The sequence below is a fragment of the Cornus florida genome, unplaced genomic scaffold (genome assembly GCF_030987335.1).
Source record: "Cornus florida cultivar Cherokee Brave unplaced genomic scaffold, ASM3098733v1 CherokeeBrave_3.0.0_Hap2_Chr08, whole genome shotgun sequence".
Taxonomy (NCBI): domain Eukaryota; kingdom Viridiplantae; phylum Streptophyta; class Magnoliopsida; order Cornales; family Cornaceae; genus Cornus; species Cornus florida.
The window spans coordinates 16416339-16438145 of record NW_026775578.1 but is presented as its reverse complement, the minus strand read 5'-3'; the positions used below and the strand labels follow the sequence as shown (position 1 = coordinate 16438145).

Genomic DNA, 21807 nt, shown 5'->3' with positions numbered 1-21807 from the left:
ATCTCCTATGTCAATATAATCATAATCTATAAAGACTATAATAATGCTGCCATAATCGGTCAGATGCAGTCATCCCACATATGAACCACACTAGTTAACGTTTGCTTTATATTTGTGTGTGTGTGTGTGTGTGTGTGAGAGAGAGAGAGAGAGAGAGAGAGTATATAAATGTATTTTTTTTAAAAATCAAACAAATTCTAAGTTAACAAATGTAGTTCTTTTCAAAACTCTTTTCAACTAGAACCAGTTTAATCTCTTGAAAGTTCCAGGTTCTTTTCAAACCTCGCTGGACGACTGAAAGGCTCAATCATTGACCCATATTTCAACCTGTTTGTCAAAAGTAAGAACTTGGAAAACAGTCAATATTGAAATCGCCACGAGGTACTTTAATTAATGAAGATTCAAAATCAACATGAATGTATTATAATAAATATTTATTTATTTATTTATGTATACCCTTATTTTAAAGATCTTTCGTTTTCCAACCAAATATATATAATCTTGCATTAGCCTTAAATTAATTTGTACTTACTAGCCAGTGAAGTCCAAGATTGAATTGAAATTTGAAAGCATATCAGGAGTATTAGTTGCAGTGGTTTGTTGAGCTATAAAGAATCACTGGCTCATATCAAGTAAATAAGATGAAGGAACCGATAAAAAACAAGAAACTCCTGCCCAATATCTAATTTAGACAGAATATTAGATCGAATTTTTTTCAGTTTTAAAAACAACTTATTAATTCGGTACTTTCAAATATAATATCAGTATAATTATTTAACGAGAGTTTTAATAAGAGGCTATGGTAAATCTAAATACTATCTCACTAATAGAGCATGTTTAAGGAATATACTAAATGGATGCACATGTTCTCAAACATACCATTTATGTAGTACAACCTAAATTAAATTTACAACTTTTGAAGGAATATTAATTAATTAATTACTTTTTTCTAAGCATTGTTTTAATATTAACAAAGAAACACACAAGAAGAAAAAGAGAGGCATTTGGCATACCTCTCTAAAACATCACAACTAAAAAGAAATGAACGATTTCCAAATGGATGATTTTGAGTGTACTGATGCAACACAATTACAGTGCAACATAACCATATTAAAAAATTATGCAAACATTTATATCGAAGAGAAAACATTCAGGTAACAAATTTATTTTAAACCCAAAAAATTTATATCTATAGTTGTGAATGGTCATAGTCATATTAATTTTTGTCTAATTCAACAACCAACTAAATCAGCGCCCTAGCCCTAACCAATAAAGTCATGAATAGTATGACAGATGACCTTTCTTTTGTTCAATTCAATATTCGTCACCATATATGTAGTTTATAATCATGCACATTTCAGAAATGGAACAAGAAAAAGAACATCAGAAAGACCGCCTGTGTCTTATTTCTAATCTTATTTTAATCACGTCACAAAACCTCATTTGGCTGCTAACTTCATGCATGACGCTAATCCTACCTTTATATGATATTCAAACTTTCAAGCTTATAAAATTGGAATTAATGGGGATAAAAAGACTAACAAAGTCCAATCAAAACCAATTTACCCTTTCTGCATTCATATTATACTGTCTCAATCTATATAAGCAGCCAAGCCTCTCCATCACTGCTACATGTCTCGAGAAGTCGAAAAAATGGAAAATCTAAAAATCAAAACCTTGTGTTCTAACACGCTCATTGTTCTTGTTTTGCTTTCAGTTTCATTCCAAGCAATGTCTCAAGAAGTAGGTAAGTCATTTCTCAGTGTAGATATTAGAAAAGCAACTAATTATGGCCTCTTTGTTTAAGTAATTTAGTGAAATGATTTTGTATGTGTTTTTTGTTTAATTTCTCTTTTCTGTATTCCTTTGATATATATTTTGTTAATGGTGCAGAGGATGAGAGAGGGTTTAGTTATGATGAAGGCAGCGAAAATGGACCGGAACACTGGGGAGAGATTTCTTCAGAATGGAGTATGTGTAGTAATGGAGAAATGCAGTCTCCAATTGATCTGTTGAATGAGAGGGTTCAAATAGTTTCCTACTTAGGACGACTTAAGAGGGACTACAAGCCCTCTAATGCCGCTCTAATCAATAGAGGCCATGATATGATGGTAAGCAAACACACACACAGAAATCTACTTTTGTTTTTTCATCAAAACTTTCAAGAAGCCAACACTTCATTCCATGGTTCAATCTGCTTATGTCAAGTTTAATAAAATGTGGTGTATAATAAGAAGCTTTTTTTTAGAGTATGAATTTCTTATCCTGTCGTCTACCTAGAACCATACAATTTTATTCAGTTAAGCAGTATTTCAAAATGCATTTAAGTCACTTTCTTACCTACCATGAGTCCATGACCTTACTCATGTAACAATCTCTAATGTCGAATTAATCACAATTGACGTACAGTTGGAAAGTTGCAACTGGTGCTCAAATATATAATTTTGTGAAAAACTGTGGAGAGAGCGTATAAATTTGTATTAACCTCAGAGAACATATTAGTAAGAGGGACTACAAGCCCTCTAATGCCACTCTTATCGATAGAGGCCATGATATGATGGTAAGGGAAAACGGAGGAGAAAGAGAAAGAAAAAGAGAGAGAAATCTAGGGTTTACTTGATTTGTCACTCAAAAAACAGTTTTATATTTTCAGAAATCTGACAATCAGAAAATTGTATAAAAATTCTGCTTGATTCAGTTTTCTAAACACTGTTTTATAAAAACTTAGTTATAAGAAGTTTCATTTTTAGAGAATTATCCTACAGTTCTCTAAAAATAATTTTCTAAAACAAACAGACCATTTTTACGTGTTTGTAGAGAATTATCGTATACTTTTTATGTGTTTTTCCTCGATGGATCCTCTCCATACCAAAAGTTTCTAGTTGATGTCAAGTTTCAATAAACCAACCCTTTATCCCATGGTTCAATCTGCTTATGTCAAGTTTAATAAAATGTGGTATATAATAAATTATTTAATTGAAGCCTTATTTTAAAATCGATTTGAATCAATTTATTTACCTCACGTCCTTATTAGTCACCTAACGTGGCGAAAAGTGCAAGGAAAAACTGTGGACAGAGCATATATTAATTTGTATTAATCTCAGACAACATTATTAGTTATCATTCATCTTTCTTATTTCCATGATTTTTTAAAAAATTATTCTTCTAATGACATGATTAATTCATGAATGCAGTTGAAATGGAAGGATGCTGGACATATGCAAATCAATGGAACAAAGTATGAACTCAGAGAGTGTCACTGGCACTCACCTTCTGAGCACACTATTGATGGCAAGAGGTGTATCTGATTTTTCTCATTACATATATATGTGTATATATACACACACACACACATACAAGTAAATAATGGCCACCACAACAATGATAAATTTTGTTCCTTCTATTGTTATTTATCATATTATACATACAGATTTGATCTAGAGCTTCACCTGGTTCATGAGAGCAAGAGCAAAAAGATTGCTGTGGTTGGAATCATGTACAAATTCGGACGAACTGATTCTTTCTTGTTGAAGGTAATCAAATAACTCTCTCTCTCACACACATACACACACACACTCTCTCTCTCTCATGCTTGCTATGTTTGATTACAGATGAAGGATCACTTAGAAGCCATGGCAAACTCCAATGAATTAGAGAGAGTGGTGGGTAAAGTTGACCCAAAGCAAATTAAGATAGGGAGTAGAAAGTATTACAGGTACATTGGCTCTCTTACAGCTCCTCCTTGCACTCAAAATGTTGTCTGGACCATTGTGAGAAAGGTATGCTATATATATATATATATATATATACTAGCTTATGTAATTGTTCAAGTACATATATTACAATCTATAGGTAATTAATTAGTCTGAATATCATCGAATTTATTAGGTGAGAACTGTTACAAGAGAACAAGTGAGACTACTTCGCGACGCTGTTCATGATGTGAGTTGCTACTATTTTCAACTCTCTTATAAATTTTTTGATATCTAACATAATTTGTGACTGAAACTTTTGGTTTTAGTGTTCTAATACTTAATACAAAATTGAAAAAAAAAAAAAAATTGTGGTTAGATGATAATTTCAAACTTGTTCTGGAATCATACATTTATGTGGGTGATTTTTTATTTTTCAGGATCAAAAAGCTAATGTAAGGCCAATACAACCAATAAACACGCGCTCAGTGCAACTCTATAGACCAATAATATTGTGAAGAGATGGAATTTTCAATTTTGATCAATTTTCATTGTTACATTCTGTTATTTACAGTTATAATTTGCAATAAGCACTTGATGGCATTTGTACCAGCTGTTTATTTATGCTTTTGTGGCATGTAAATGTTTCTTTATTAAGCTGATCAGTATACGTAGGATCAATTTAATTACTTGTGGAAAAAAACATAGAATACATATATCCAAACATGTTGCAAGAGTCGATCTATATAATGTCTTTTCGGTTCTATCAAAACATGTTGCAGAGTCTCCAATCAGTGATATTATTGTGTAGAGATGGAAGAGTTTATAAAAATGTGCTATAAAGATTAACATTAGAATGTCTAAATATTTCTTCCACGTATGAGGCAGTAAAGTACCTATTTGTCATTTGAAAGATACATGCCCTAATATTAAATTTATATTTTGAGAGGAGTTATAGTGTCAAAATACTAGTATATTTTAGCAATTTTGCTTCAATGGTGCATTTCATCCAAAATGTTATTTTTTTAAACAATAACCATTCTTTTTCAACTACAATTCCTAACTACCAATTTTCAACGACCAATTTTTTTTTTTTTTTTTTTTTTTTTTTTTGTGAGTGTTTGTATTTTATTTATCTTATTTGCCTCATTAAAAATAAATAAAATATAAATCATATATATTTGATTATATTATTAATAACTCTAAACCAAAAAATAAAATATATTTCAAACTACGAACTATAAAATCCCACCCTGCCCGGTTCAAAACTTTAAACCCCACCCCCCCGGGGCGCTCTATCCCACCCCCCCGGGGCGCTCTCTCTGTGTGCGCATGCAACTGCAAATTACAAAATCTACGAGAATTAGAAATTCAAAAGCAATAGCTATAGTTTGTGCTATATTTGGCACAAGATTTGACAAAGTTATATTTTGGCAACCCATTTAACAGTCTATTGGAGAGCCCATGTTAAACTCACATGCAATATTTTGAGATTAGTAGCCATTTGGCAGCTTATTGGAGTTGCTCTAAGACTCAACAATTTAGCATGTTTAGTTGCTGTTGTACTCAAATTAATCTTGTTAATTATCCAAAAATAATAATAATTTATGTGCTTGTCCAATGACATTTTTTATTTACAGTATTTCATTATATATATATATATATATATATATATATATATATATATATACAATAAATACATTTATACACTCCCTTATTCTTGACGAGACAGTTCGACCGGAAACTAAAAGACTTCGGTAATAAATGTCATGTATTTAAACCCATAACATTGGGTACATAGAAGAGGCATTATGATATACCGAAATTGCTGACTACATCAGTCAGCCTACATTGATGAATTAAAAATCATGCATTAATAAATTTATCTGTTAAATAAAAAAAGTATATTAATAAACTTATTAAGTCCTAAAATTATTATTATTATTATTATAATTTTTCTTCATTAATCAACCAAATGAGCATTTAGACGAAGAAGAAAAAAAAAAAATCAACCAAACCGTCCAAACTCCAAACACAATTATTCTCTGATATTTTCTTGTCTATCATGAATTGAGTCACAAAAATTGGGAGTGGAAGCGACAACTATTTCGTGAACTAAAATATAAGAAAATTTAAATCACTTTAAGGGCTCGTTTGGCATAACTTTTGCTTCCGCTTTTAAGCAGAAGAAAAAGAGAAGCAAAAGTTATCACTTCTGTTTAGCTTATTTATTAGTGTTAGGAAACTATATTTTAGAATAGCTTTTAATGGTAGAAGAGTTTTTCAATCTGTTTGGCAAAATATTTACGGAAGCTCTTTTACTACTGAAATAATTATTTTGCCCTTAGATAGAGTATTTTTTTTAATTATTGTTTAACTTGTTTTTTTGTAACTCTTTTTGTAAAAACATACAAATATACCACTAAGTTTAATCAAATTTATCCACAACATGCCATATGCAACATAATAATTAATAATACTGATAAAAACAATAGGAATAACAATTAAGAGATTGCAAAAAACTATTAAATGATTTAGAAAATTTTGTAATTGAACATTTTACCAAAATATAATAATAAGAATAATAAAATATTGAGGGTTTCTAATTTTTCTTCCAAAAAGAAAATAAGTAATCTCATGCTTTATGACTTTCCTAGAATAATATTATTGTTTCTTTATAATTACAAACTTAATTATATTAACTTAATTATATTATAAGGAAAAATATTGCTATGGTCAACATTAGATTGCAATACAGGAAAGATCTATGATAGTGAATTAATCTTAAATTAATTTAATAAAAAAGAAATGCTATGCGGATGAATTAATCTGATTAAAAAAAAAAAACTTTATTTTTGGGTAAATAACTGGAATCCATTGTTGCAACAAAAGGGAATTCAATTTGAAGGTGAAAAAAAAAAATAAAGATTTGTGACGGTAAGATGCATCGTTGAAATATGGTGATTACTTCTATGGAAGCCAGTGATTGTTCGTCGGGGAGTTTCGAAAATATTTAGAGAGAATAGGGGAAAAAAGAAGAAGAAATAGGCAAGAGAAGAAATACCAAGGTCGAATGATAGATTGAAGGAGTAAAGCCACTGGTTATCTCTCGCAATTATCTATTTCAATTTTTTTCTCTGGTTGAATGCTTGATGGATCATTCTTGTGAGTCTGAAGGGATATGTTGTCAGAGAACACCAATGTGAGTTTTTTTTTCGAGACTAGGGTTTGGAAGTAGAATTAAGGGGTTTTTTTATAGGGATACGGTTGGAATTATAATTTGTTATGGGATAATATAAAGGGTACGCTTGTCATTTAAAAAGTTTTATTAATACTCCCAAACCTCTTCCCGTGTATTTAAGAAGAGCGTTTTGGAGAAGCTGGGGGGCACTAGCTTCTCCAAAACGCTCTTTCAAGACCCAAAAGCTCTTTAAAAAAGTTAGCCAAACACTACTCAAAACGACTTCCAAACTCAAAAAGCCAAAAGCAGCATTTGAAAAGTCAATCCAAACGAGGCCTAAGAATTAGAGGGAGAGGGAGAGCACAGGTAGGGAAGAGCTACACTCCTGTTTAGAATTGTGTAACTTTTTTTTCGAAAAATTAGAATTGAATTGAATTGTGTAACTTTGCTCATACATATCATAAGTTCATAAATGCTTCCCTTTCCTTCCCTTTCCTTTTCTTTCCCTTCCCTTCCCTTTTCCTTTCTCTTTCCTTTTCCGAACATAGTTAAACTCTTGAAGGGTAAAGTTAAAGAGTCTCATACAACAGTCGAAGAATTGGGGGAGGCAATGGCGTTCCTTAACCTACCTGAAGAAATGGAAATGGACGTACTCTCGAGACTTCCAGTTGAATCTCTTGTGCGATTCAAGTGCGTATCCAACCCATTTCGCTCTTTAATTTCTGATCCCTATTTCGTCAAATTTCATCTCAATCGATCAATTCTCTCTAAGAATGGCCAGAAAATCCTTTGCTCTCGTTTCCCTCGTCAATCAATAGACTTTGAATCATTACTTGACGACGACGATGACAACAACAAAAAACCACAAATTAATGATGATAGTAATGCGGTAGTGAAGTTGGATTGTTCATTGTGGGGTCAAGATAAAAACGATATTAATGATAATAGTAATGCAGTAGTGAAGTTGGATTGTCCATTATGGAGTAAAGATAGCAATGTCTCTTTAATTGGTTCTTGCAATGGCTAGATTTGTTATGTTGTTGACGAATTGAACGTTATCTTATACAACCCTTCCTCTAGAGTCTCCAAAAAGTTGCCAGAAATACCCAACACTCCTCTATTCTTTGATAAGAGTCGTAGGATTGAGTGTTATTATGGGTTTGGTTTCGACTCCGACAACGATGATTACAAGGTAGTTTGGGGAACTGAGATTATTGATGTCTCTACAAGTATCAGATTCCATATGTTTAGTGTCAGACACAATTCGTGGAGAAGGATATAAGACTTGAGTTTTAGTCATTTTGGGAGATTCTTAATGTGTGATAATGGAATTTTCTTGAATGGAGCTCTTCATTGGCTACTATTACCCAAAGATGTAGGACTTCACGGGGCAATTGTTTGTTTTGATTTATCAAATGAGGTATTTAGTGAGATATCCATTCAGGGCGATACAGATACGTTGTTTGTTGCATTGGGTGCTTTCGAAGAATGTTTGTATGTATGGTCTTATCTCATTTTGTGCTAATGGAACTTTTGATGGGTATGGGTGGTTGATGAAGGAAAATGGCGTGAAGGCATCTTGGACTAGGTTTCTCACCCTCCCATCTAACATAGGCTATGGCGCCATACCTTTATGTTACTTGAGGAATGGTGAAATTCTACTGAAGATTGAATCAGTACCAGGAGTCATTGATCGAACATGATTAATATCATATGATACTGAAAAAAAGAGATTTACGAGAATTTGTAATTGCCCCATTTATCCCAGATTGGCTTTGTACGTGGAGAGTCTGGTTTCACCCAACATCTTTGTTGGGAATGAGAAGCAATATGTGGAGTCATGTTTCACCCAACAGCTTTGATGGGAATGACAAGCAATCGCAAGCGTTGGGGCCAGTTGCGGTAATATTATTTATGATTATGTTGATGTGGCTTATTTTTCATTTCGTAGTTCCAATGGATGAATGCTGAATCTTAAAATGTCAGACGTGGAAAGAAAAAATGTTATACCTAGAGACGGATCCACAACTAGTGTGCATGCTGATTTTCTTTTTTCTTTTTTTCCCTGGTGAATGGTATGCTGAAAATCTATATTAGTCATTTATTGAAAAGTTGAAGGAGACGATTAAACTGTTTGACCATTTCTTTGTGGTAAGAGGGGTTGCTATGATTATTTTGATGGAAATTTGTGCATTTGTTTCTTGCCACGTTTTTTGGAGGTTTTCATTTTCTTTTTATTATAAGTTAAAGTTGTTTGTTCTGCAGCCACATAATTAGATGTCTACATTCAAGGATGGCATAATTATATGTTATATACATATTTTTTTCCTAATTGGTACTCACATACACATGTCTCTTTTGAGACTTGAACTCCTTGACTTCCCTTTAAAAGGTAAGAGACTGATACCACCAGGCCACTGGCCCGTTAGTATGTTATATTCAATGTAGTCACTGGTGTTCCCGCACACACTAGATCTAATTGATTAAACCAACCATATGAATGGGGTTTTCAGTTTGAATGGCAGTAGTCATTCCTCAACAAAAAATTGTGTATAATGAATCTATGTGGTTATTTTGTTCACTTGTTGTTTATTGTTCTTTGTTAATTTGAATCTGTCATGACATAGTTATGAATTCATGACATGATTGTCTTGTATGTATATTTAAGAATATTCTACTATTTTTGAGATTCAAAACCAATGCCTCTGTGTATTAATCAAGTGCAGTGGAGTGGAGGTTCTGTTTTGTTGCCTTGTGATGCCAAAGCATAGTTAGATCATAAATGCAAATTTTCTCTGCAGTTTCTTTTTAATTTGTCATCTTTGAAGTGGTATAAGTTAGATGGTAGTTCTGGAAATCTTCTAGGTTTAATGATTATTAGGTTGCTGAATCATCTTTAATTTAGCATTTAGTTGAAATCAATACTTAATCAACATGACATATTCCCTTGAGCAAACTAACATAATGTTGTGTGATATAAAATTAACACCCTAAATTAAATCTATGCTTTTGCATCACCAATTTTTAGTGATCTCCTTTTTCTCTAGGAAGGTAAATAGGATTAAAAGACGAGAACTAAATAAAAATACAAGGGCCATAACCAAGGAAAGAATCCACAGAAGGAACATGCATCAACTGAAGCAAGAAACAGGGTAGTGCTTAAGATCACTTAAGCAATTTTTTAGCCTTAAAATAGTTTCCTTATGGCCACACACACACACGGTCCTTTTCATAAAATCTCTCTCTCTCTCTCTCTCTCTCTCTCTCTCTCTCTCTATATATATATATATATATATATATATATATTCTTTTCTTTCTTTCTTTCTTTCTTGATGGTGGCACTATGGAGCACGTGGTCCCTATCCAACATGCACGGTTAAAATTCCTTTGGGGTAGCCTGAGTTACATTTCTAATACAATGTCTAAAAACATGATCCTCATTTATAACATGCTAATTCGGATTTTGGCAATTAAATTGGAGCTCATGTTCAGCATAATCCAACATTATTTTATTATTATTATATATATATATTTTATTTTTAGCTTGTTTAGAAACTTATACACAGTTTTTGTTCTTGATGGTTTCGCTATGGATTAGTCTACTTTAAAAAGTAAAAAAATACCACTATATTAGTATAACGACCCACTCTACCCCGCACACAGAGTCATCACAATTCATCCCCCTTGGATGCCTAACGTCCTCGTTGGCTTCAGCTAGGTCAGGCTCTTATATCATTTATAACGATTCACTCCACCACATGGTATAGTATTGTCCGTTTAGGGCCTGAGCCCGCACAGTTTTTGCTGTAGAGTTTTATCCTAAAGCGTCTCATATCAATTGGAGATAACATCACTACATATAAGCACTTTACCTTTCCTCTACCCAGATCATGTGAGATTGTGCACTCGTAGCACGCCCAATGTGGTAGCTTGCGAGTGTCTCGTATCCGATCACGGCACACTCACCCACATGATCATTACAATCCACCCCCCATGGACAATTACAATTCTTGGTAGTGCATAATTCAACAATTTAGCTTAAACCAACTAATCCTGATATCGGTAACTTCTAATACAATATCTCAAGGCAAGGAAATATGTCGAGAATATGTTGTTTATAGCAAAGAAGTCAAATGGTCCAGCAGAGAAAAGAAAGGTGACAGTTAATTTTTTCTGCGGTTGGCGTTAGTGGGAAGCTAATTATGATTTCAACTAGTGTTGATGATCGCGCCGCTAACTATCCAAGTGGCGCCAGTAGGGGTGCACACGGTTCGGTTCCTAACGGTTGCTACTGGAACCGGAATCGGAACTGGTCTCAACGGTGCCTAAAAAATGGAACCGGAACCGGAGCCGGAACCGTGGGTAGTGGAACCGAACCGTAAAAATGGTTCGGTTCCATGGAACTGCTAATCAAGCTAACTTTTTCAATATTATTTTAATTTTCCTTAAAAAAAAATACAATAACATAAATAAACACACAATATAAAAATATTACATCCAAGAAATTCAGTTACTCCATTAGAATTACAAAAAAGTTAAAAAAAAACTGAATCAACATTCTAACAATCCAACATCATTTGGCAACAGCAGCAGTGACTCCTCCATTGTAGCTGCTCACACAGAAAGCATCTTCCCCACCTTTGTCAACCTTTTAAAAAACAACCAAGAAAAACCCAAGTAACAAGTAACAACAATGTTCAACCAAAAATTGAATCTAAATGTGATAATAACTTCCAGATTCAATATCAGGAGCAAAAAAAAATCATCAAATCTCAACAAATCCAAATCTTCAAAGAAGTTCCAAAAGCGATTAGAGGCAGAAAAACCCAAGTAACAAGTAACAACAACGTTCAACCAAAAACGGATTGTAACAACAAGAACATGTCACAGTCGAGCCTTTTTTTTTTTTTTTTTTTTCCTTAAAAAAAAAAATAGATTCAATATGCATCAAATTAACCAACAACCACCACAAGAATTCTGCCCATGTCTAGACGAACTCTTTAGGATGGATTCCACTTTCCACCAAAAAAAACCAGCAAGAAAAGCTCCGGACACTAGATTGTAATAGCTTGGGTCAAAATCTAGAAAAAGATTTGAAAAATGAAAAGACCAATTGATCGATCATCATTCACCAGAGATAGAAATCGATAAGGACCCAAATCAAACCAAAGGACTAATTGATGGAAAAACCCTAAACCCCCAATATATGAACAAGATGGATGGATCAAACAAACCCTAAACCCCCAACTCCCAAGTAGAATAGTCATATATAAGAAGTTTGTATCCACAATCCATTTTCACGAATCTAAAAGCAAAAAATCTGATAAGATAAGAGAGCTACGAAATACCTACCAAATTGAGACCAGAAGCCGAAGATCTGAGAAGACACAGACCGATCCAACCGAATCCACGAATCAGTGAGTTGAGACTTGATCTGAGAAGATAGAGACTGTGATCTGAGGCGAGTTCGAAGAGATTTATGAGTTCTGAGAAGATAGAGAGTAGAAACTAGTGAGTTGAGACTTGAGACAGTGAGAGCCTGAGAGGGCCGAGAGGCTGAGAGAAGAGGAGGTGAGGCGGAGCCGCGGAGTGAGTTTGAGACTTGAGAGGTTAGGAACTTAGGTAAACTTAGGTTTAGGTTTTTGAGTTTTGAGTTTTGAATTTGTGATTTTAATTTTTGATATTTTATTATTTTATCCAATATCTGTTTATATGATAGTGGATTAGTGGATTACTGATAATTTAATAAATTGCACAGCCCACAGCGGCACAACCCAGTACTAGTAGCCCAAGTATATATATATATATATATATATATATATATATATATATATATATATCGGTTTCGGTTCCGGAACCGAACCATGAGCCAAGAATCGAAATCGGTAACAACGGTTCCTTATTTTAGGAACTGGAACCGTGAGAACCGAAAATTCAGTTCCGGGTTTCACGGTTCCGGTTTCACGGTTCTTTTGTGTACCCCTAGGCGGCACTTCTGAAAATAGACACACTTGGCCAATACTTTTTTGGTATGCCTCTACCCTTGAAGGGACTAAGTATCCTCGAGCTACTTGTCCCACGACTGGATTTGTTAATCGAGGAGGGGGTCACTACCCTTCCTCTCCAGAGGATACACCCAGCTCCAGTCGGATGGGCCCATCCTCCCTACTCTTCCAAGATCGCTTCTTGCTAGAGCGACCTTGAGCTTTCTGCTTTATGAGCTCCACTATTTCCGGTTTGAGGGACCTCGAAATGTAGAGTCAGGATGTGGCCGCAAGAGGTCAAGAAGGCAGAACCTCGGAGAAGGCTTATCCCTATGTTGGGTTTGGGAATCTGAGGGCATGTGGACGGGTGGCTGATATAAGGGGGAAAGGACATTCGGTACCCAAGCTTGAGCTATGAGTGATAGAAAGTGCATTAATTACGAAAGACATTTGACAAGATCTATATTAATTAAGGAGTGTTGTTACCTCTATGGACCGGGGGGCAAAACGTCGCGGTCCATCCGTCAATGTCCCATCTGTCAGGAAGGGAGACCCTCAAACCCTTGGGCAAGAGCGGGCTCACCCAAAGGACTAAGAGATATTGACCAAGGGAATGAGTACTATAAATAGGAGCATTAATCAGCCTTTAAGGGCGTAACAACAACGACCTTAACCACCAGACATTGTCGAGCTCGAGTTCATTGGGTACTGAGGTCGGCCTTTCCTTTCTTAATCTTTACTATACAAAGAATCCATTGTGTTATTTGGATCTCCACTTGAATACTGATCTCAGATTTTTTGGTTTACGTGGAACAATCTCCTCATCATACTGAGAACCTCCTTCAACAACCAGTAATTTCTCTGCCATGTTTTTAATCTATCATAGTTTAGTTTTAAAGAGAGAGAGAGATATATATATATGTGTGTGTGTGTGTGTATGTGTGTGTGTTCATAGTTGTTCCTTCTTTGGCAACTTATGAATGGTGAATCTTGAATCTCAGACTCAGAAAGAAAAAATATTATACCTAGAGACGTATGTGCAACTAGTGAGCTGGTTTTCGTTTTTCTATTTTATTTTTTCCTGGTGAATAGTATGCTAAAAATCTATGTTAGTCATATATTGAAAAGTTGACACATATGATTAAACTGTTTGACCATTTATTTGTGGTAAGAGAGGTTACTGTTATTATTTTGATTAAAATTTTGCATTTGTTTCTTGTCATGTTTTTTTAGAAGTTTTCATTTTCTTTAGATTTTAAGTTAAAAATTATTTATGCTCAAGTCACAAAATTTGACGTGCGTAAATCAGAGATCGCATAATTATGTTTTAAATTCAATGCACTCACCAGTAGTTTCCGCACACATTAGATCTGATTGATTAAACCAACCTTTTCAGTTTGAATAGAAATAGTCATTTCTCAAAAAGAAGAAGAAAAAAAAAAAAAAAAAAAAACTAAACTATGTGTATAATGAATCTCTGTGGTTGTTTCTTTATTCATTTGTTTATTGTTCTTTGGTAATTTGAATCCGACGGGACATAGTTATGAATTCATGACATGATTAATAATATACTAATACTAGTGACCCTTGTTTTGCATTCTACTTAGAGAAGAAAATACGGGTGTGTATAGATGCGTAGAAATGATTTTTTGAACATCGTAACTATTTGATATGATTATTATGTTTTAGTTTGTAACTAGTTTTTTTAACATTTAGGCTCCGTTTGTTTGAACGTAAAATATTTTTTAAAAAATATTTTTTTATTTTCTAGTGCTTGGTTATCGTTAAATATTTACAAAGAAAAAAAATTTATTAAAATTTAACAAAAATAATTTATCAATAAATTTTCGGCAAGTTATTTTACATGCCCTACCCGATAGACTCGATCTCAGCCTCAACGTAAACCTTTATAAAATACCGACAAAGTAAAAATAAAAGAATATTTTACCTGAAAAAGAAAAATATTTTTTAAAAAGAATATTTTAAGTCGAAATAAACGGAGCCTTCGATCAAATTTAGTGGTTACTATATTTATTGCGGAGAAATTTATCTATTTCTATGTGTACATATGTTTGGATAAAGAAACACTGTTTTTAAGTTAGTTTCTGCTTAAACCAACACTTATAACACCACTTTGTGTGTAAATTTAAGTCGAAATCAACTTAAATAGCATCTCTCTTGGCAAAAAGAACAAAAGCATATGATTAATTCTGTAATCAACTATGTGTGTAAGTTTATCACAAATATGTGTGTAAGTTTTTTCCATTTGCTGTGATTAATCAATCTTCAACATTATTTCGATCAGTCATTAAGTTTAATCTCATAAACGTTTAGTAGGCTTCATTTCTATATTCCATTATCACCAACACAATATAATTGCTACATTATTATTATTATTATCCTTATCGTTAGGGCTGTTCGGCAGCTGGTTTGATATTGTTATTGGTGTTGGTGTTTTGAAATTACATTTTGAGCCCATATCACGTTTGGGGTGGGCTGACATGATTTTAAACAGTGTCATAACAGATACCAAATTTGGGCCAAAACCCATATCACCAATTCGGTGATATTGGGTGTTATGGGCACTGTAGCGGTCCAAACACATAACGAAGGAGAAAACAGGCATATAAATTCTTATTTTTGGACACCCTATTTTCTGTCTCTCTCTCTCTTCACGCAGCGGCTGAAAGAGCGATTCGAGAGGCGATTCGAGAAACGCTATTTTCGTGTTTTCGCAACCACAAATCTTTCCCCTTTCTCTGCAAACCATCTCTCTTAGATACCAAGTTATGCTTGTCGGCGGCGTCGAAGTTGATGGCGGATGAGACAGCGGAGAAGACGACATCTCTCGCACACCACCTCTGTGCTTCGCTGCAATCCGACCAATATAGGTCCGCCATGGATTCCGTTGACCGGAAAACGTGAAGAGAGAGTTACTAATTTGTGTCGTGCTTGGTTTTCCCCTTCTCCAACCTGTTGATGAATGGTGAAGAGAGTTACTAATTTTGACACTGTTGAAATCAGAATTAGCAAACAAGATCTGAAATTATAAGGCAAGAAATCATCGTCGTATGCGGTCAGTGAAATCATCAGATTTCAAACCCTAAAAATCTTGAATTACAAATTAAAACAACGAAGTAAAGAAAACAGAATTAGAGAAAATCAATTTCTAAAGTGATGACGACTCGCAGATGGTATGTTGAAAATTCTCTTGAAGACGATTTCTTATATCAGAGAGAGAGTTGTTGAGAGTGAAATGAATTTATTTTTTTTTCAACACTTCTGGAAACATTCAATCATGCCAAACATGTTTTGGATGATTCTGTTTTCAAAATTTTTGTTCGTTATCAACTTCCCAAATGTGATTTCGATTTTTATTAAAAACATTTCGATACCAAAACAATTATTTTTATATCATACCAAATCATAATGCCTATATGATATCCCCATTCAAACGGGCCCTTATTGTTGTAATTGTTGTTGACGATGATGAGAGGGCCTGTTTTGTTCCAATTTGATGATGAGTTTGTGGACAAACCCCAATCTCTTGAAAGTTCCAGGTTTTTTTCAAACCTTGCTGGACGACTAAAAAGGATCAATCTTTGACCCATAATTCAACCTATATGTCAAACTAAGAACTTGACCACAATCTCACTCGAAAACAGTCCTTATTGAAATTTCAACTTACTGTATTATAATAAATATATGTACATATTTATGTATACCCTTATTTTAAAGATCTTTTGTTTTCAAATATATATAATATTGCTTTAACTTTTAAATTAGTTAGTATTATCAGTTAAAACACGACACAAAAAGTTTAAATTTGACATAAAAGGGTTTGGGTCATAAAAGGGTCGAAACGATTATCCCGTTTATTTAATCGTGTTAGATTAAGGTTGAGGAATTCAACCTTTGTAATCTATTTATGACCCATTTAACTTAACATGTTATAATTATGGAAATGATCTATGTAATATTTTACTTGTTTAGACTCAATTAATATGGATAGTTAAGTAATTTCAACATAAACTTTATTTATGCTTTATGATTTTTCTTTTTATTTTGAATATTTGGGTTAATTATGATAATTTTTTTTTTTTCATTTTGATTAAATATTAAACATCTGGTTTTGATAAATAGGTCATTAAACGAGTTAACACGTTATTGAGAATTCTTGACACGATTATTAAATAGGTTGGGTTTAAATTTACCTATTTAGTATAATACCCTTATTTTAACACGAACACGAATACAAATTATCACACCTATTGAATACTATGCTGAAAATGTATGTTAGTCATATATTGAAAAGTTGACACATGATTAAACTGTTTGACCATTTACTTGTGATAAGAGAGGTTACTGTTATTATTTTGATGGGAGTTTTTCAATTTCTTTAGATTATAAGTTAAAAGTTGTTTGTGCTCAAGTCACAAAATTTGAAATCAAAGATCACATAATTATATTTTAGATTCAATTCAGTCACCAATAGTTTCCGTACACATTAGATCTGGTTGATTAAACCAACCATATGAATGATTTTTTCAGTTTGAATAGTAGTAGTCATTCCTCAACAAAAAACTGTGTATAATGAATCTCTGTGGTTGTTTCTTTATTCATTTGTTTATTGTTCTTTGGTAATTTGAATCCAACGTGACATAGTTATGAATTCATGACATGATTAATATACTAATGACCCTTGTTTTGAATCCTACTTATAGAAGAATATCCGGTGTGTATAAATGCGTAGAAATGATTTCTTGAACATCCAATAAAATAACTATTTGATATGATTGTTATATTTAGTTTGTAACTAGTTTCTTTTACACTTGGATCAAATTTAGTGGTTACTATTTTTATTGTGGAGAAATTTATCTATTTCTATGTGTACATATGTTTGGATAAAGAAATATTGTTTTTAAGTCGGTTTCTGCTTAAACCGACATTTCTAGCACCACTTTGTGTGTAAGTTTAAGTCGAAATCCGATTAAATAACATTTCTCTTGGCAAAAAGAACAAAAGCATACGATGAATTCTGTAATAAACTGTGTGTGTAAGTTTATCACAAATATGTGTGTATGTTTCTTCCATTTGCTTAGATTAATCAGTCTTCAACATTATTTCAATCAGTCATTAAGTTTAATCTCATAGACGTTTAGTAGGCTTAATTTCCATATTCCATTATCACCAACACAATATAATTGCTACATTATTATTATTATTATTGTTATTCTTGTTATTATTCTTCTTCTTATTGTTATTAATTTTGTTATTGTTTTTGTTTTTGTTGTTGTTGTTGTTGTTGGTGACAGGGTTGTTATTATTATTATTAATTTTGTTATTGTTTTTGTTTTTGTTGTTGTTGTTGTTGTTGTTGGTGACAGGGTTGTTATTATTATTCTTCTTATTGTTCTTATTGTTATTGTTTTTGTTGTTGTTGTTGTGGTTGACAGGGTTGTTATTATTATTCTTCTTATTCTTATTGTCATTGTCATTGTTATTGTTTTTGTTGTTGTTCACAGGGCCTGTTTCGTACCAATTTAATGATGAGTTTGTGGACAAACCCCAATCTCTTGAAAGTTCCAGGGATTTTTCAAACCTTGCTGGACGACCAAAAAGGATCAATCTTTGACCCATAATTCAACCTATTTGTCAAAAACTAAGAACTTGACCACAATCTCACTCGAAAACAGTTAATATTGAAATTTCATAATCAACTTACTGTATTATAATAAATATATGTATATATTTATGTATACCATTATTTTAAAGATCTTTTGTTTTGCAACCAAATATATATTGCTTTAACTTTTAATTAATTACTACTACTAGCCAGCGAAGTCCAAGATTGAATTGAAATTCTTATAAACCCACCAGATGGTGCAAGTATGAAAGCATATCAGTAGTATTAGTTGCAGTGGTTTGTTGATGCATAGAGAAGTCAGGCGTTGGTTCAATACTTTCAAACACAACATTAGGATAATTATTTAACTAGAGACAAAGGATAAATGATCTAAATACGATCTGAGGGTGTTAGAGGAATAAGACCGAATGAACGCATATCCAAGTGTTAGCGTTATTTTTATAAAGTGTCTTGCATGCTCTACATAATATTATTTTCCAAGCACAACCCAAATTAAAATTGTAACTTTCCTAAGCATCACTTTATTAACAAAGAAACACACTTACAAGAAAGAGAGGCATAAATTGGATAAGAAACATCAAAACAAACAAATCAACAAAAGGAATAGCACAATACAAACTCCAGATAAGCATCTCCCACAAACTCCAGCAATAGGAATAACCATTTCCAAAAATTCGCTATTAATTTATTTTAATCCCAGCCAATTTCTATATAGGTATATGTGTGTGTATATATATATATATCTTAATTTTTGTCTAATTCAACAACCAACTAAAACCAGCAGCCTAGCCCTAAACAATAAAGTCATGCATAGTATGACAGACGGCCTTTCTTTTTGTTCAACCAAGTTTCGTCACCATGTACAAGAAAAAGAACATCAGAAAGACCGCCTGTGTCTTATTTCTAATGTTATTTTAATCATGTCACAACACCTCATTTTGCTGCTAACTTCATGCATGATGCTAATCCTTATATTTATATTCAAACTTTCAAGCTTATAAAATTGAAATTAATGGGAAGAAAAAGGCTTAACAAAGTCCAATAAAAACCAATTTACCCCTTTTGCTTTCATATTGCTAACTGAATCTATATAAGCAGCTAAGCCTCTCTATCACTGCTACATGTCTCGAGAAATCGAAAAAATGGAGAAGCTAACAACCAAAATCTTGTATTTTAATATTCTCATTGTTCTTGTTTTACTTTCGGTTCCATTCCAAGCAACATCTCAAGAAGTAGGTAAGTCATAGCATATTTGTTTAAGTAATTTAGTGAAATGATTTTGTATGTCTTTGTTTAATTTCTATTTTCTTTATTCCTTTGATATATATAATTTATTAATGGTGCAGAGGATGAGAGAGGGTTTAGTTATGATGAAGGCAGCGAAAATGGACCGGAACACTGGGGAGAGATTTCTTCAGAATGGAGTATGTGTAGTAATGGAGAAATGCAGTCTCCAATTGATCTGTTGAATGAGAGGGTTCAAATAGTTTCCTACTTAAGACGACTTAAGAGGGACTATAAGCCTTCTAATGCCACTCTTATCAATAGAGGCCATGATATGATGGTAAGCAAACACACACACACACACAGAAATCTACTTTTGTTTTTTCATCAAAGCTTTCAATAAGCCAACACTTTATTCCATGGTTCAATCTGCTTATGTCAAGTTTAATAAAATGTGGTATATAATAAGAAGCTTTTTTTTAGAGTATGAATTTCTTATCCTGTCGTCTACCTAAAACCATATAATTTTATTCAGTTAAGCCGTATTTCAAAATGCATTTAAGTCACTTTCTTACCTACCATGAGTCCATGGCCTTACTCATGTAACAATCTCTAATGTCGAATTAATCACAATTGACGTATAGTTGGAAAGTTGCAACTGGTGCTCAAATATATAATTTGGTGAAAAACTGTGGACAGAGCATATAAATTTGTATTAACCTCAGAGAACTTATTAGTTATCATTTCTCTTTCTTTTTTCCATGATTTTTTAAAAATTATTCTTCTAAATTACATGATTTATTTATGAATGCAGTTGAAATGGAAGGATGCAGGACATATGCAAATCAATGAAACAAAGTATGAACTCAAAGAGTGTCACTGGCACTCACCTTCTGAGCACACTATTGATGGCAAGAGGTGTTTCTGATTTTTCTCATTATATATATATATATATAGATACATACATAAATACATGTATGCATATAAAGTAAATAATGACCACAACAACAATGCTAAAAGTTTTCCTTCTATTGTTAAATTATACTACAGATTTGATCTAGAGCTTCACCTGGTTCATGAGAGCAAGAGCAAAAAGATTGCTGTGGTTGGAATCATGTACAAATTCGGACGACCTGATTCTTTCTTGTTGAAGGTAATCAAATAAACTCTCTCTCTCACACACGTGCACACACACTCTCTCTCTCTCATGCTTGCTATGTTTGATTACAGATGAAGGATCACTTAGAAGCCATGGCAAACTCCAATGAATTAGAGAGAGTGGTGGGTAAAGTTGACCCAAAGCAAATTAAGATAGGGAGTAGAAAGTATTACAGGTACATTGGCTCTCTTACAGCTCCTCCTTGCACTGAAAATGTTGTTTGGACCATTGTGAGAAAGGTATGCTATATATATATATATATATATAGATATATACTAGCCTACATAATTGTTCAAGTACAAATATTGCCATCTATAGGTAATTAACTAGTCTGAATATCATTTAATTTATCAGGTAAGAACTGTTACAAGAGAACAAGTGAGACTACTTCGCGACGCTGTTCATGATGTGAGATGCTACTATCTTGAATTTTCTTATATGAAATATGCACATACACACAATCAAGGTTTCAAATAGTGATGAATTTCTTGAAATTTAACACTCATTTATCTTCCACTAAGTACTTTCAACTTCATTGATGTTAATTTACGATATCAAACAATCCCACACCCTTAATTTGTGATATCTAATTAATACAAAGATAGAAATTATGGCCAGACAGACGATATTTTTAAAACTTTGTTCTGCATTCATAAATTTTTGTGAATGACTATTTTTTTTCTTCAGGGCTCCGGAGCTAATATAAGGCCAATACAACCAACAAACGCGCGCTCAGTGCAACTTTATAGACCAATAATTTCGTGAAGAGAGATGAAGTTTTCACATTTCCAACATTAGGATGGTATATGCATAGAGCCATAGAGTTAGGGAAAATAGCTTTGATCAATTTTATTTGTTTACATTCTGTTATTTACAGTTATAATTTGTAATAAGCTCTTGATGGCATTTGTACTGGCTGT

General features: G+C 33.0%; 3 protein-coding genes and 1 long non-coding RNA gene across 4 annotated transcripts; 3 read left to right on the top strand and 1 right to left on the bottom strand.

Moving 5' to 3' along the window:
* The first annotated feature begins 1653 nt into the window (after positions 1–1653).
* On the top strand, positions 1654–4210 carry LOC132269790 (alpha carbonic anhydrase 7-like). Its single transcript, XM_059771032.1, has 7 exons — positions 1654–1747; positions 1894–2111; positions 3195–3298; positions 3431–3533; positions 3612–3779; positions 3889–3942; positions 4133–4210. The coding sequence occupies exons 1-7, from the start codon at positions 1654–1656 to the stop codon at positions 4208–4210; spliced, it is 819 nt and encodes a 272-aa protein (XP_059627015.1).
* A 3273-nt stretch (positions 4211–7483) lies between these two features.
* LOC132269789 (F-box/kelch-repeat protein At3g06240-like) lies at positions 7484–8576 on the top strand. The gene is made up of 3 exons (XM_059771031.1): positions 7484–7762; positions 7901–8065; positions 8361–8576. Exons 1-3 carry the CDS (start codon positions 7484–7486, stop codon positions 8574–8576), a joined length of 660 nt encoding a protein of 219 aa, XP_059627014.1.
* Positions 8577–11343: 2767 nt separating this feature from the next.
* On the bottom strand, positions 11344–12604 carry LOC132269587 (uncharacterized). Its single transcript, XR_009469538.1, has 2 exons — positions 12226–12604; positions 11344–11521 (listed from the first exon to the last, which is right to left on the bottom strand). It is a non-coding gene; the product is annotated as an uncharacterized LOC132269587 (long non-coding RNA).
* Positions 12605–19646: 7042 nt separating this feature from the next.
* LOC132269788 (alpha carbonic anhydrase 7-like) lies at positions 19647–21652 on the top strand. Its single transcript, XM_059771030.1, has 7 exons — positions 19647–19740; positions 19851–20068; positions 20543–20646; positions 20779–20881; positions 20959–21126; positions 21242–21295; positions 21575–21652. Exons 1-7 carry the CDS (start codon positions 19647–19649, stop codon positions 21650–21652), a joined length of 819 nt encoding a protein of 272 aa, XP_059627013.1.
* The last annotated feature ends 155 nt before the right edge of the window (positions 21653–21807 follow it).